This window comes from Musa acuminata, chromosome BXJ3-6 (genome assembly GCF_036884655.1).
Source record: "Musa acuminata AAA Group cultivar baxijiao chromosome BXJ3-6, Cavendish_Baxijiao_AAA, whole genome shotgun sequence".
Taxonomy (NCBI): domain Eukaryota; kingdom Viridiplantae; phylum Streptophyta; class Magnoliopsida; order Zingiberales; family Musaceae; genus Musa; species Musa acuminata.
Genome location: NC_088354.1, coordinates 37,532,997 through 37,548,658, shown reverse-complemented (window position 1 = coordinate 37,548,658; position 15,662 = coordinate 37,532,997). Strand labels below are relative to the sequence as shown.

Here is a 15,662-nt window from a genome sequence, read left to right as displayed (position 1 = left end):
ACGGAAAGTTGGTGTGGCCAGAGATTGTAGAAAAAATAATATATTTATAACAATTATTTATCAGATTTTATAGTTTGTTCTCATTTTAAAGTAGCTGACGAATTTGACTGCCACCGTTGTGATCCCATTTTTATGTTTGTTGTACAATCGAGACTTTGACCCAGATGAACTATCGTGATGATACGGGAACGTCCGTCACTACTGAACCGGGAAGCTGCATGCGAAACTCGTAACTGTCGTGTGTATAAGAAGGGTGTACGGGCCTGTGGTGCCTCATCACCAGAAAACTTATTCAACCATGGATCTCACCAGCACCTCCTTCCTCTTCTCCGTTCTCGTCCTCCTCGTTTCGCTGCTGCTACTCAAGAAGAACAGGTCTGGTGGCGGAGCTCGTGCCACACTGCCTCCCGGTCCATCTAAGCTCCCTATCATAGGCAGCTTGCACCATCTCTTGGGTGGCCTGCCGCATCGTTCCCTCACTGCCTTATCTAAGAAATTTGGCCCCGTGATACTCCTGAAGCTCGGTGAGGTCCCCACCCTCGTTGTCTCATCTACCGAGGCGGCTGCTGAGATCATGAAAACTCACGACATCAGCTTCGCCTCTCGGCCCACTAACCTGAATCTCCAGACCGCCACATACGGTGACAGGGGCGTCGGCTTTACCTCGTATGGATTCCACTGGAGGGAGCTGCGCAAGATGAGCATCGTGGAGCTATTGAGTGCCAAGCGAGTCCAATCTTTTCGCTTTATCCGGGAAGAGGAGGTGCTTAATCTTGTGCGGTCGATAGTCCTGTTGTCCAACGCTGGTTCCACCGTGAACCTCAGTAAGAAATTGGTGCTGTTGGCTAATGACATAGGCTCCCGGTCCGTCATCGGCAGCAAGTGCAAGTACCAGAAAGAGTTCATACGGATAGTGATGCAAACGCTGGAAGCTGCCGGAGGCTTCAGTTTGGCGGACTTATTCCCGTCATGGCCGATAATTAAACTTCTCAGTGGCGCGACTTTCAAGATGCAGATGTTACACCGTGACATGGACGCGATCCTGAATAGCATCATTCAAGAGCGCAGAGAAAGGAAGTCCGCAGAGCAACCGGAGGAGGAGGAGGAGGAGGCCTTGGTCGATGTCATGCTGAGAGTTCAAGCTGAAGGTAGCCTGTCATTCCCCTTAGCAGACGAGGACATGAAAGCCATGATGCTGGTATGCTTTTTTTAAAACCCTAATCTTTCCTTACAGTCGCAGTTTCGAGAATCTAATTTCTGGATTCCTTTTGCAATAAAGGATATGCTCGGTGGGGCCAGCGAGACCTCCGCAGGAATAATGGAGTGGGCCATGTCGGAGCTGATGAGGAATCCAAGAGTGATGCGGAAGTTGCAAGAGGAGGTGAGGGAGACTGTCGGAGAAAAGGGAAAGGTGACGGAGAAGGACATCAACGGAATGAACTACTTGAAACTGGTCATCAAGGAGACTCTGAGGCTGCACCCTCCTGTTCCTCTGCTGCTCCCCCGAGAGTGCCGGGAGACGTGCGAGGTTCTTGGTTACCAGATACCAGAGAAGACAAGAGTATTCGTGAACGTTTGGGCCTTGGGAAGGGATCCTCGATACTGGGACAGTCCCACTGAGTTTGAGCCAGAGAGATTCGAGAGGAGGAATTCCATGGTCGACTTCAAGGGAACCAACTTTGAGTTCTTACCTTTCGGGGCAGGCAGGAGGATATGCCCAGGGATGTCATTTGGTTTGAAGAGCATAGAGCTTTCCCTGGCTAGCCTTCTCTACAACTTTGATTGGGAGCTCCCATCGGGAAATGAAGGGATGCCCCAGGAGTTGGACATGAGCGAGACCTTCTCGATTACGTGCCGGAGGAAGTCGGACCTCTGCCTACGTGCCATCCCTCGTATTCCTTTCTCCATGACTTGACCTTTACCCAAAAATACATGCAACCGTAGTCGTTTCTTCATGTATGCACTTCTACCCAATAGTCTTTACTTGTATCGTCGTCATCGTTATCGTCCTCATCGGAGCAGCATTGTTACAGAAATTTGTTACACTTCATATAGACAGTGTTGATAAAGTGTAGGAGGCTCTTTCTTGTGACTCTTATGGGCTGTTTAGTATAATGAAATGACCGTTTTGATATTTGAAATAATTAAATATTATTGCCAAAGGATGAATGTTACGAAAAAGCATATCTTGAATACCGTAAAATTTCATCAAAATCCTGATTTGGCTTATTTTCTAGTCAACTGTATCTCTAGCCCAACTAAGAGATATTATGAATAAAGATAGATATAAGTATCCAACTAAACCAAACTCTTAATAATAGTTAAGGGTTTGAGATTTCTGGCTTTACAGCTTGTTTGATCATTAATGATTCTGTAAAGCTTCTCTTAATCACATAAGCAAACGCTTGAAGGCATAAAAAATCCAATTTGTGCCTATCATTCATATTCAAAATGATATATCCATTTTTGGAGGCATAAAGAAATGGCATCTCTTTTCTCTTCCACAAAATTATCAAGTGTTTATAGATAATTTTGTGGAAGGGATAGAGATGCCTTTATGCTTGAAACTATCTTAAAGTCGACAAATCTATTTACTTCCAACCAAAGTAGAGTGTAAATTTAGCGTAACAACTAGTTCCGGCTTTTTCCCTTCGATCAATATATTATAAATGTAAAACAACATATATGACCTCTCTGCGACCGGTGCACATTGTCATAGATACATAAAAAACCATTTGGAAATGATGATTACAAAAAGAGAAAAAAATTTAAGACTAATTAAAAAAGAATTTGTTGTTATAAAAAAAAATTATATCTCTGTTTCTAAATACCTTCTGTTTTTTCTAGATCCAAATGCCTATAACCAAACTGATCATGAGAATAGCAAAGAAAAATATATTCTTTTATCATATCATCTAGCTTCGACTTCTCAATATCTGAAATGTGTGTAAATGCATGACAACAAAATACTCTCAAGTGCTTACAGGAGATATCATTTTTTGACCATATATACTTTATAATATCACCATCTAAAGTTGCATAGGATGACAAGTTAATGACAATAACTACAGTCCTCAAAGTCTCATCCGAAAACTTTTTGAGTAGCTTGGCCTATAAAATCATGCATATGATGTTTTCTATAATGGTATGATCTATCCTCTATATAATTATATTATGCTAAGATATATCAGGAACTGTCACCTCATGTTAGATGTCATGTGACCTACAATAATTATCAAACAATCTTGTGTACTAACAATCATTATATGATCTTATACATTTCAATTTTCTTTCTTTCTCCCTTTCAACTTTGGTATGAAACTATTTAAAAATATTAATAAAATGATATTTGGTCTTTATGGCATAGGCTCAAACTTTTCTGGAAAAGTCGCCTATAAAAGTGACAAAATAAAGTACACCACTGATACTAAAAATATTAATAGATCTACCGAGAGTTATCTTTAAAGAACTAATAAAGAAAACTCTATGTTGTTTGTCAGCTAAATAATCAATACAAGAGTTTAGATGTATACCTCTAAAGTCTGACAAGACTTCTATCTTTAAAAAAACTTGCTGCCCTTTCTCGCTTATATATCCCAGTTGTTTATGCCGGAACTCAATGCCGAAGTATTTCTTTCTAGCATTCATCTGCTCAACACAAGCTTTTATTGCCCTTTTGGAAGTATGCTATCAAAGTCTTCATTATCTAATCTTCCAATTGAAATTAAATTCAATCTCAAGTCAACTATATGTCTCATATCCTTAAATACCAACATGTAGTTGAGGTTGGTTTTTATGTGGATAGATGATGTCTGTCATGCCATAGTTGCATATCTTTATAACAGGAAAATTTTTAGACTTGTAGGTAGCAAAAAAACTCTATCTGTAGTGTAGCATGTTAAGAAGCACCTATGTCAATTACCTACTAAAGATCCTAACACATAAGAGAAAATATCATCAGAAAGAGACAAAATCAAATAGCCACTACCATGCACCATAGCTGTGATATTCTCTTTTGACTCTGTAGGCTCTACTTCTTTTCTCTTTCTCTTGTTGTTGTTGGGTTGCTTGTATTGATTCTTGTAATGCTCTTTCTCATCACAATATTTTTTCTTTATCTTGACTTGCTTCTACCCATGCGTGAACAGCTTCTATCGTTGAACTTTGACTTTTCTATATGTTACTGAATTCTTTCTCCTTAACTCCTCATTCAATAAACTACTTGTTACGAGGCTCATAGTAATAACATCGTCTGCCACAAAATTACTAAGGGAAACCACTAGTGTCTCCCAACTTTCTAACAATGAGCTATGAAGTACCAATGCATGTAACTCATCATCAAGAGATATTTTCGTAGAGGAAAACTAGTTAGTGATACTCTATATTTCATTCGAATGCTCAACAATAGAAGCCCCCTATTTATATTCGATTATTATTTATATCTGAATATAAATAGGAGCAAATTTATTATATGTCTTATATATAGATAATATTTTGTTTAACAGTAATGATCTTGGTTTATTATACCGAACTAAGAAATTTCTCATCAAGAATTATAAGATTGTTGATATGAATGAGATATTTTATGTTATTAGCATTGAGATATTTAGTGATAGATTTCAAGTATTAATATGATTATTTAAAAAATGATATATTGATTAAGTTTTGAGGAGATTTAGTATATATTTTTGTTTAAACAATGATAAAAGTAAAAGTTTCAACCAAAATAAGTATTTTTAAAAATAAAAAATAATTATATAAAGAAAAATATTCTTTATGTATGTACAGTTAGAAGTTTATTATATACTCAAGCCTATACAAGATTAGATATTAGTTTTGTAGTTGAAATACTGGATAAATACTAGAGTTACCCAATAATTAAAATACTAAAAGATTACAAATAAATTATTAAGATATTTAGAAGGGATAAAGGATTATATACTCATATATATGAAATTAGTTCAACTTAAAATGATGGTATTTTCAAGTGCTAATTTTGTAATATATCTTGATAATAGGAATTCCACTTTACAATTATATCTATATCAATTGGAGAGGTAATTTATAGGGAAAAACATAAAGTCATATTATTACATTATTAACAATAGAAGTTGATTTTGTGGCATTCTTTGAGATCATCAATGAAGTTTTATGATTGTAAAATTTTATCTTAGGACTTGTGTAGTTAGACTCAATTACCAAGTCGTTGAAGATATATTTTGACATATCATAGTAACTTTGTTCTCTAAAAATGATAAGTACGGTTATAATTTTATGCATTATGATATATACTACTTGATGGTCAGAGAAGAGAAGAGAGTTCAGAAATACCTAATATCAATTAATAACTTGAGTTCCACTATATTGATTATTGATCCATTCACTTGGACTTACGGTCTAAAATGTTTGACAACATATATTCTTATGGTTGGGTTTATGAGCAACCCATAAAAGATATGATAATGCATATTTTAGTTGATATAATAATTAATATTCTTACTTATGTATCTAAAGTTATTATTTTTGTTATTCTATTCATATTTATTTAATATGATAACATGATCGTTTTAACAAAATAAATTATAAAAGTTATTTTAGACTATATTAGGAAGGACTAACAGTACGGTGGTATATAGAAGAAAGCATAACATTGATGACATACAACCTCTCTAACTCATATTTCTACTCAGATTTAATGTAATATTATTATATTTATTAGATTTATTAGTCTTTTTTTTTATTTGTGTGTATAAAAACTATTAAAACTTTACAATCTAATTGGGTAAAATTATTTTAAAATAAATTTTTTATTTTTTATTTTTTATTTTGAACCCCTTTGTATCTTACCAATTAATGGGTCAAGTGAAAAAATGTTAGATTATGTGGCCCTATCTAATTAGGTAAGATATATTATAGATATGATTAGATTTTGATTATGATTATCGACTAAAGTCCAATTATGGTAGAATTCTTTAGGGGATGATCTCGATATAAGGGACTCTCTTGATTACTTATCATAGATTCTTTGCTCTTACCTATAAATAAATAGAATCTTTTAGGGACTATACACCAATAATTGGATACACATAATACATGGATATGTGGATGTTTGGATACATGACATGATTGAGAAATTATAGATCTTCTTTCATCGCTCTTTAGTCACGTGATCTAGTCAATAAAAGATCACAGATCTTTTTTTCGTCTTCCTTTCATCCCTAAATTCATCACTCAGTGACCCTTTGAAAGATAAGAAAAGAGAAAAGACGTCTTTAGTTCTCATATCGACATCATTATAGCTTTTGGATCGGACGAGGATTACTTAGGAGATGATCTTGATGGAATGGACTCTCCTAATTACTTATAATAGACTCTTTGGATATAAATAGATAGAATCTTCTAGGGACTATACACCAATAATTGGATATACATAATAAGTGGATATGTGGATGTATGGATACGTGACATGATTGAAAAATTATAGATCTTCTCTTGTCTCTCTTTAGTCACGTGATCTAGTCAATGAAAGATTACAGATCTTTTTTTCATCTTCCTTTCATCCCTAAATCTATCACTTAGTGATCTTATGAAAGATAAGGAAAGAAAAAAAGACGACTTTAGTTCTCATTCCATATCGACATCATTATAGCTTTTGGATCGGACGATGATGTTTATTATTTGATTTTCTATCTAGCATAATAAATTTAGATCGATTATTATTTGATTTTAAAATTTAATATTAATATTTTTTGTATAATAGCATAACCATGTTTCAATCAACAACGAACCTATTAGCTTAGATGGCTAAGGTTGCTAAAGAGTTAAAGGCATCGACTCACCAACCGCATAAGGCTGCTGTCACGAGCAGAGCCTAAACTAATCAAGTTCATTTGAGATGAGTATTACGTCACATAAAAACAGATTACATAATTCCAACGCATCTTATGTTTACGTACATAGAGTGACTTGAAGAATGATACGAGTTTTCCTACGAGTCTGATATCGGACGACACGAATAATTAAATTATTGTATGTCGCATGCATTTTGAAGTGTCTTACAACTTGCTTAAACGAAATATAAATTTAATAGCTTTTGGACAGGACATAGTTTGCTGGTGATACGTTAAAAGTTCACGATTCATAACCTTATCTGACATGACATGCTCAAGACTAAAGTATGCATGTGATTGAAACAAACAATTAGCAAACGGAAAGTCTGCAAAGCAGGGATCTTAGAAAAACAATATATAGTAATTATTCGCTATCGCTTATTCTCATTCATTCTTGTGTAGCAGTAGAATTTGACCGGCATTTTGTTGTCCTCATGATTTGATTTTAGAGATTATACCTTTGACTTTCCATAATGAATCAGTCACGATTGGATAACTAAATTAATGGTCAAAATGATCGAGATATTAGTGATATGATTTTTTATTTCAAAAAAATAAAATTTCTTAACTAAATCAACGGGTTACAAAAGGCATTCCGATATGGGAATGTAATAAAAAGCTAAATCGAAAATGCCACTCCTCTCTTTAAAAAAAAATAAATGATTGAAAAATCTGATCAATCAGTTGGTCATCTTATTTTTTTAATAAATAAAAAATATTATATATATCAAAATATGTAAAACAATATTTCTTATAGACGACGGATAACATAACTATGCATCAAAATCAAAATGTTCATCAACATCATTGTGTCATAAATCTCTCAGTTCAACGGTCTGAACTCCCACCAACACTGCCATGCCATAGCATGATACGGTCACGTCAACATCATTAAATAAAACGGTCAATTTCGGCATGCACAGATTCAAATCTCTCAGTGAGAAGGTCATAAAAGTCCCACCAAAATTGCCATGAACAGTTGATTTGATTGAGCTCTGCCATTGTATGAGACGGTCACGTCAATAATCACCAATTAAACTATCAACTATGTACAAAAATCGTAAGCACTGTATGTTAAATATGAAGTCAATAACCTATCAACTATGTATAAAAATCCTCAATATGAAATCATATCGATCAATTGTCGACATATCTTCTGTTTTTCTTTTAATAATATCTTTATTAACATGTCGGACATAATCAATAATATGACATGAACTGTTGATTTGTGCGCCAGAGAGAGCGGTAAAGGTAACTATCAATCAACATGTACATTATCAACCGTTCACTCGTCACTGTCTTACGAATTCATGGGATACACCGATGTGTTTTTTGCGTCGATTGAGAGTGGCCTTTCATTGCTGCGTGTCCTAGATACATGCAGATTCCCAAATTGTTGCTTCCTTTGGGTTGCACCCAGAATTCGTCAGTGGCAAGAATAAAATAGCTATTCAACGAGTTCAACAATCCAAACTTGGATTTATAATAATTTGGACCAAAGTAGGATTCTTGATTTGACTTCATCTTGTCAATTTCATATACATCCATCTTATGACATGCTCAAAGAAATAATACAACGGTCAAACATGCTCAAAGAAATAATACAACGGGTGACCACTGAACATGGACGCATCTCAAGTGTTAAAGAGACTACACCTTGGACTTTTCTTTTGCATGCCGCACAAGCTTTGTCCACTCGGAGTAGGACACGTCCATGGCAGCTTGCTTGCGACCGAAACAATCAAGTAACGAACGGAAAGTTGGCGTAGGCAGAGATTATAGAAAAAATAATATATATAACGATTATTTATCAGATTATAGAAAAAAATAATTACAAATCAAACCATATCACTATCATCTTTCAAAGTTAGATTTTCCTTGACCAACGAAACAATTTCGTTCCGAAACATGGTCAAAGATATACAGAATGAAAGTAATACCCTCGGAGTAGGACACGTCCATGGCGGCTTGCTTGCGACCGAAACAATAAGTAACGAACGAAAAGTTGGGGTTGCAGAGATTGTAGAAAAAATAATATATATAAATATATATATAACGATTATTTATCAGATTTTATAGTTTATTCTCATTTTAAAGTGGCTGACGAATTTGACCGCCACCATTGTGATCCCATTATTTTGTTTGTTGTACTATCGAGACTTTGACCCAGATGATATGGTATCGTCTGTCAGTACTCAACAACCGGGAAGCTGCATGCGAAACTCGTAACTGTCATGTGTATAAGAAGGGTGGACGGGCCTGTCGTGCCTCATCACCAGAAAACTGATTAAACCATGGATCTCACCAGCACCTCCTTCCTCTTCTCCATTCTCGTCCTCCTCGTATCGCTGCTGCTACTCAAGAAGAACAGGTCCGGTAATGGATCTCGTGGCACACTGCCTCCCGGTCCATCTAAGCTCCCTATCATAGGCAGCTTGCACCATCTCTTGGGTGGCCTGCCGCATCGTTCCCTCACTGCCTTATCTAAGAAATTTGGCCCCGTGATACTCCTGAAGCTCGGTGAGGTCCCCACCCTCGTTGTCTCATCTACCGAAGCGGCTGCTGAGATCATGAAAACCCACGACGTCAGCTTCGCCTCTCGGCCCACTAACCTGAATCTCCAGTCCGCCACATACGGTGACAGGGGCGTCGGCTTTACCTCGTATGGATTCCACTGGAGGGAGCTGCGCAAGATGAGCATCGTGGAGCTATTGAGTGCCAAGCGAGTCCAATCTTTTCGGTTTATCCGGGAAGAGGAGGTGCTTAATCTTGTGCGGTCGATAGTCCTGTTGTCCAACACTGGTTCCACCGTGAACCTCAGTAAGAAATTGGTGCTGTTGGCTAATGACATAGGCTCCCGGTCCGTCATCGGCAGCAAGTGCAAGTACCAGAAAGAGTTCATACGGATAGTGATGCAAACGCTGGAAGCTGCCGGCGGCTTCAGTTTGGCGGACTTATTCCCGTCATGGCCGATAATTAAACTTCTCAGTGGCGCGACTTTCAAGATGCAGATGTTACACCGTGACATGGACGCGATCCTGAATAGCATCATTCAAGAGCGCAGAGAAAGGAAGTCCGCAGAGCAACCGGAGGAGGAGGAGGAGGAGGCCTTGGTCGATGTCATGCTGAGAGTTCAAGCTGAAGGTAGCCTGTCATTCCCCTTAGCAGACGAGGACATGAAAGCCATGATGCTGGTATGCTTGTTTTTTTAAACCCTAATCTTTCCTTACAGTCGCAGTTTCGAGAATCTAATTTCTGGATTCCTTTTGCAATAAAGGATATGCTCGGTGGGGCCAGCGAGACCTCCGCAGGAATAATGGAGTGGGCCATGTCGGAGCTGATGAGGAATCCAAGAGTGATGCGGAAGTTGCAAGAGGAGGTGAGGGAGACTGTCGGAGAAAAGGGAAAGGTGACGGAGAAGGACATCAACGGAATGAACTACTTGAAACTGGTCATCAAGGAGACTCTGAGGCTCCACCCTCCTGTTCCTCTGCTGCTCCCCCGAGAGTGCCGGGAGACGTGCGAGGTTCTTGGTTACCAGATACCAGAGAAGACAAGAGTATTCGTGAACGTTTGGGCATTGGGAAGGGATCCTCGATACTGGGACAATCCCACTGAGTTTGAGCCAGAGAGATTCGAGAGGAGGAATTCCATGGTCGACTTCAAGGGAACCAACTTTGAGTTCTTACCTTTCGGGGCAGGCAGGAGGATATGCCCAGGGATGTCGTTTGGTTTGAAGAGCATAGAGCTTTCCCTGGCTAGCCTTCTCTACAACTTTGATTGGGAGCTCCCATCGGGAGATGAAGGGATGCCCCAGGAGTTGGACATGAGCGAAACCTTCTCGATTACGTGCCGGAGGAAGTCGGACCTCTGCCTGCGTGCCATCCCTCGTATTCCTTTCTCCATGACCTGACCTTTACCCAAAAATACATGCACCCATAGTCGTTTCTTCATGCATGCATGTGTACCCGGTAGTCTTTACCTATGTCGTCGTCATCGTTATCGTCCTCGTCCTCGTCCTCGTCCTCATCGGAGCAGCATTGTTATAGAAATTTGTTACACTTCATATAGACAGTGTTGATAAAGTGTATGAGGCTCTTTCATGCAAAGCCCTCTTATGGGCTGTTTAACATAATAAAATAATATTAATTAAATAAAAAATCTCTTTTTTGATATTTAAAATAATTAAATATTATTGTCAAGGATGAGTGTTATGATAATGCATAGCTTGGATACCGTAAAATTTCATCCAAACCCTGATTTGGCTTGTTTTCTAGACAACTGTATCTCTAGCCTGACTAAGAGCCATTATGAATAAAAGATAGATAAAAATATCCAAATAAACCAAACTCTTAATAATAGTTTGGGGCTTGGGGTTTCGGGCTTTACAACTTGTTCGATTATTAGTGATTCAGTAAAGCTTCTTTTAATCACATAAGCCAAAGGCATAAAAGATCGATTTTGTGCCTATCATTCATATTCAAAATGGGATATTCATTTTTGGAGGCATCAACCAATGGCATCTCTATTCCCTTCCACAAAATTATCAAGTGTTTATAGATAATTTTGTGGAAGGGAATAGAGATGCCTTTACGCTTGAAACCATATGAAAGTTGACATATCTATTCACTTCCAACCAAGGGGCAGTGTAAATTTAGCGTAACTAGTTCAAGCTTTTTCCCTTCAAGCAAGATATTTTAAATATAAAACACCATATATGACCTCTTGGCGACTGGGTGCACATTGCCAGAGATACATAAAAACCCATTTGGAAATGATGATTACAAAAGGAGAAAAAAGAAACCTTAAGGCTAATTAAAGAAGAAATCGCACTCGTATCTTTTATAATACTATATTAATGCTGGAGGATAAAAAATGAAACTACACAATCTTACTTATTTACTGGATTCTGGAAGAACCTGTGTATCTTATTTCCTATGTTGCATTGGCTTTTGAATCCAGAAGGGCCAAATACTTTGCTTTGGCCTCTCCTTCTTTCATTACTTCCGCGTCGTAGTCTGCCAATGGATCACCGGTCAGTTCTTTCGCAAGCTCGTCTTCCACGGCTTCGTCTCTCTCATATTTGTGTTCTCCTCCCAGATCCATTTTATCTTCATTAGCTAAAGCGGCTGATGGCCCTTGATCATCTTTCGGTTGGTTGATTATAGCATGCTGGCTGTCCTCTGAATTTGCTCCGACAAGAAGTTTCAACGCATCCTCCTTGGTACATGACCTTCGCACAGCATCCACAACTGCAGTCAAGAATAGTTAATTCCGAACGCAAGTACCGGACAGTGTAACAGGAGCTAATGGAGATCTATGGTCAAGCATATGGAATCTACTGCTTGTGAAAATAAGAATGGTCAGATAACTTGGGCAACATTAGATGCCTGGGAGTCATCACGAGAAGGGCACCCTTGTCTGAAATAAATGCATGAAACACTTGATTGTCCGAGGAATAAATGAAGCGATGAAATACCTGATGATCGGTTATACAACAAGGATACTAATTCCTCGATGTCTGCACCTGAGGAATCCGATACTCCCAACTGCCAAGTCGATTCTCGCAGTCAGAAGGTCATTAGTTAGTGAAAATGATAATATAGAAGCACTCTAAAGAAAACGGTCATTTCATTATACTAAACAGCCCATAAGAGGACGTCACAAGAAAGAGCCTCCTACACTTTATCAACACTGTCTATATGAAGTGTAACAAATTTCTGTAACAATGCTGCTCCGATGAGGACGATAACGATGACGACGATACAAGTAAAGACTATTGGGTAGAAGTGCATACTTGAAGAAACTGACTACGGTTGCATGTATTTTTGGGTAAAGTTCGAGTCATGGAGAAAGGAATACGAGGGATGGCAAGTAGGCAGAGGTCCGACTTCCTCCGGCACGTAATCGAGAAGGTCTCGCTCATGTCCAACTCCCGGGGCATCCCTTCATTTCCCGATGGGAGCTCCCAATCAAAGTTGTAGAGAAGGCTAGCCAGGGAAAGCTCTATGCTCTTCAAACCAAATGACATCCCTGGGCATATCCTCCTGCCTGCCCCGAAAGGTAAGAACTCAAAGTTGGTTCCCTTGAAGTCGACCATGGCATTCCTCCTCTCGAATCTCTCTGGCTCAAACTCAGTGGGACTGTCCCAGTATCGAGGATCCCTTCCCAAGGCCCAAACGTTCACGAATACTCTTGTCTTCTCTGGTATCTGGTAACCAAGAACCTCGCACGTCTCCCGGCACTCTCGGGGGAGCAGCAGAGGAACAGGAGGGTGCAGCCTCAGAGTCTCCTTGATGACCAGTTTCAAGTAGTTCATTCCGTTGATGTCCTTCTCCGTCACCTTTCCCTTTTCTCCGACAGTCTCCCTCACCTCCTCTTGCAACTTCCGCATCACTCTTGGATTCCTCATCAGCTCCGACATGGCCCACTCCATTATTCCTGCGGAGGTCTCGCTGGCCCCACCGAGCATATCCTTTATTGCAAAAGGATTCCATAAATTAGATTCTCGAAACTGCGACTGTAAGGAAAGATTAGGGTTTCAAAAAAAGCATACCAGCATCATGGCTTTCATGTCCTCGTCTGCTAAGGGGAATGACAGGCTACCTTCAGCTTGAACTCTCAGCATGACATCGACCAAGGCCTCCTCCTCCTCCTCCTCCTCCGGTTGCTTTGAGGACTTCCTTTCTCTGCGCTCTTGAATGATGCTATTCAGGATCGCGTCCATGTCACGGTGTAACATCTGCATCTTGAAAGTCGCGCCACTGAGAAGTTTAATTATCGGCCATGACGGGAATAAGTCCGCCAAACTGAAGCCTCCGGCAGCTTCCAGCGTTTGCATCACTATCCGTATGAACTCTTTCTGGTACTTGCACTTGCTGCCGATGACGGACCGGGAGCCTATGTCATTAGCCAACAGCACCAATTTCTTACTGAGGTTCACGGTGGAACCAGCGTCGGACAACAGGACTATCGACCGCACAAGATTAAGCACCTCCTCTTCCCGGATAAAGCGAAAAGATTGGACTCGCTTGGCACTCAATAGCTCCACGATGCTCATCTTGCGCAGCTCCCTCCAGTGGAATCCATACGAGGTAAAGCCGACGCCCCTGTCACCGTATGTGGCGGACTGGAGATTCAGGTTAGTGGGCCGAGAGGCGAAGCTGACGTCGTGGGTTTTCATGATCTCAGCAGCCGCTTCGGTAGATGAGACAACGAGGGTGGGGACCTCACCGAGCTTCAGGAGTATCACGGGGCCAAATTTCTTAGATAAGGCAGTGAGGGAACGATGCGGCAGGCCACCCAAGAGATGGTGCAAGCTGCCTATGATAGGGAGCTTAGATGGACCGGGAGGCAGTGTGGCACTAGCTCCGCGACCGGACCTGTTCTTCTTGAGTAGCAGCAGCGAAACGAGGAGGACGAGAAAGGTGAAGAGGAAGGAGGTGCTGGTGAGATCCATGGTTGAATTAGTTTTCTGGTGATGAGGCACCACAGGCCCGTACACCCTTCTTATACACATGACAGTTACGAGTTTCGCGTGCAGCTTCCCGGTTGAGCAGTGAGAGACGTTACCGTATCATCACGATAGTTCATCTGGGTCAAAGTCTCGATGGTACAACAAACAAAATAATGGGATCACAATGGTGGCGGTCAAATTCGTCAGCCACTTTAAAATGAGAACAAACTACAAAATCTGATAAATAATCGTTATATATATATATTTATATGTATTATTTTTTCTACAATCTCTTCCTACGCCAACTTTCCGTTCATTACTTGATTGTTTCGGTAGCAAGCAAGCCGCCATGGACGTGTCGTCCTACTCTGAGTGGATTATTTTCATTCAGTATATTTTTGACCATGTTTCGGAACGTAATTGTTTCGTTGGTCGAGGAAAACCTGACTTTGAAAGATGATAGTGATATGGTTTGATTTGTAATTTTCTTTCATAATCATCGGTATTCTAAATCTGTAAGTCCAAATAATAATAAAAACATTAGTTTAGTATCATTTCACGATGTTTTGGGACAGGTTCATTTGGGACAAAGCTTGTGCGACTGCATTCAAAAGAAAAGTCCAAGGTGTAGTCTCTAACACTTAGAGATGCGTTCATACTCAGAGGCCATCCGTTGTATTATTTCTTTGAACATGTCATAAGACGGATGTATATGAAATACACAAGTTGAAGTCAAATCAATAGTCCTACTTTGATCCAAATTAATATATCCAAGTTTGGACTGTTGAACACATTAAATAGCTATTTTATTCTGGGCACTAACGAATTTTGGGTGCAACCCAAAGGAAGCAACAATTTGGGAATCTGCATGTATCCAGTACACGCAGCAATGAAAGGCCACTCTCAATCGATGCAAAAAACACATCGGCGTATCCCATAAATTCGTAAGACAGTGACGTGTGAACGGTTGATAATGTAAGAGTTGATTGATAGTTACCTTTACCGCTCTCTCTGGCGCACAAATCAACTGTTCATGTCATATTATTGATTATGTCCGCACCTGCAAAGTGTTTCCTACTTGTCTTTGTATCATAACAAACGATAGTGCATCTAAAGGTTTTAAGGGCCCTATCCTGATCCCACGATTTTTAAGGTCAGAGCTGAACGAAAAATTCTTGACTTTGTTGGATGATGATGTTGTATATATTGATTACACTCATTTAGTTAATTAATTGATTATAGAAATATGATATACGATCGTTATAATTAATATTGATAGTCAAATTTAATATGGTATTATATTTATTGAACTTATT

General features: G+C 39.2%; 2 protein-coding genes and 1 pseudogene across 2 annotated transcripts; 2 read left to right on the top strand and 1 right to left on the bottom strand.

Annotated features, from left to right (window-relative positions):
- The first annotated feature begins 283 nt into the window (after window positions 1–283).
- LOC135640861 (desmethyl-deoxy-podophyllotoxin synthase-like) lies at window positions 284–2,133 on the top strand. The gene is made up of 2 exons (XM_065155640.1): window positions 284–1,198; window positions 1,280–2,133. The coding sequence occupies exons 1-2, from the start codon at window positions 299–301 to the stop codon at window positions 1,913–1,915; spliced, it is 1,536 nt and encodes a 511-aa protein (XP_065011712.1). The 5' UTR covers window positions 284–298; the 3' UTR covers window positions 1,916–2,133.
- A 7,051-nt stretch (window positions 2,134–9,184) lies between these two features.
- LOC135641461 (desmethyl-deoxy-podophyllotoxin synthase-like) lies at window positions 9,185–11,021 on the top strand (annotated as a pseudogene).
- Window positions 11,022–11,622: 601 nt separating this feature from the next.
- LOC103974487 (desmethyl-deoxy-podophyllotoxin synthase-like) lies at window positions 11,623–14,363 on the bottom strand. The gene is made up of 4 exons (XM_065155864.1): window positions 13,447–14,363; window positions 12,688–13,365; window positions 12,370–12,439; window positions 11,623–12,142 (listed from the first exon to the last, which is right to left on the bottom strand). Exons 1-4 carry the CDS (start codon window positions 14,347–14,349, stop codon window positions 11,826–11,828), a joined length of 1,968 nt encoding a protein of 655 aa, XP_065011936.1. The 5' UTR covers window positions 14,350–14,363; the 3' UTR covers window positions 11,623–11,825.
- Between the last annotated feature and the right edge of the window lie 1,299 nt (window positions 14,364–15,662).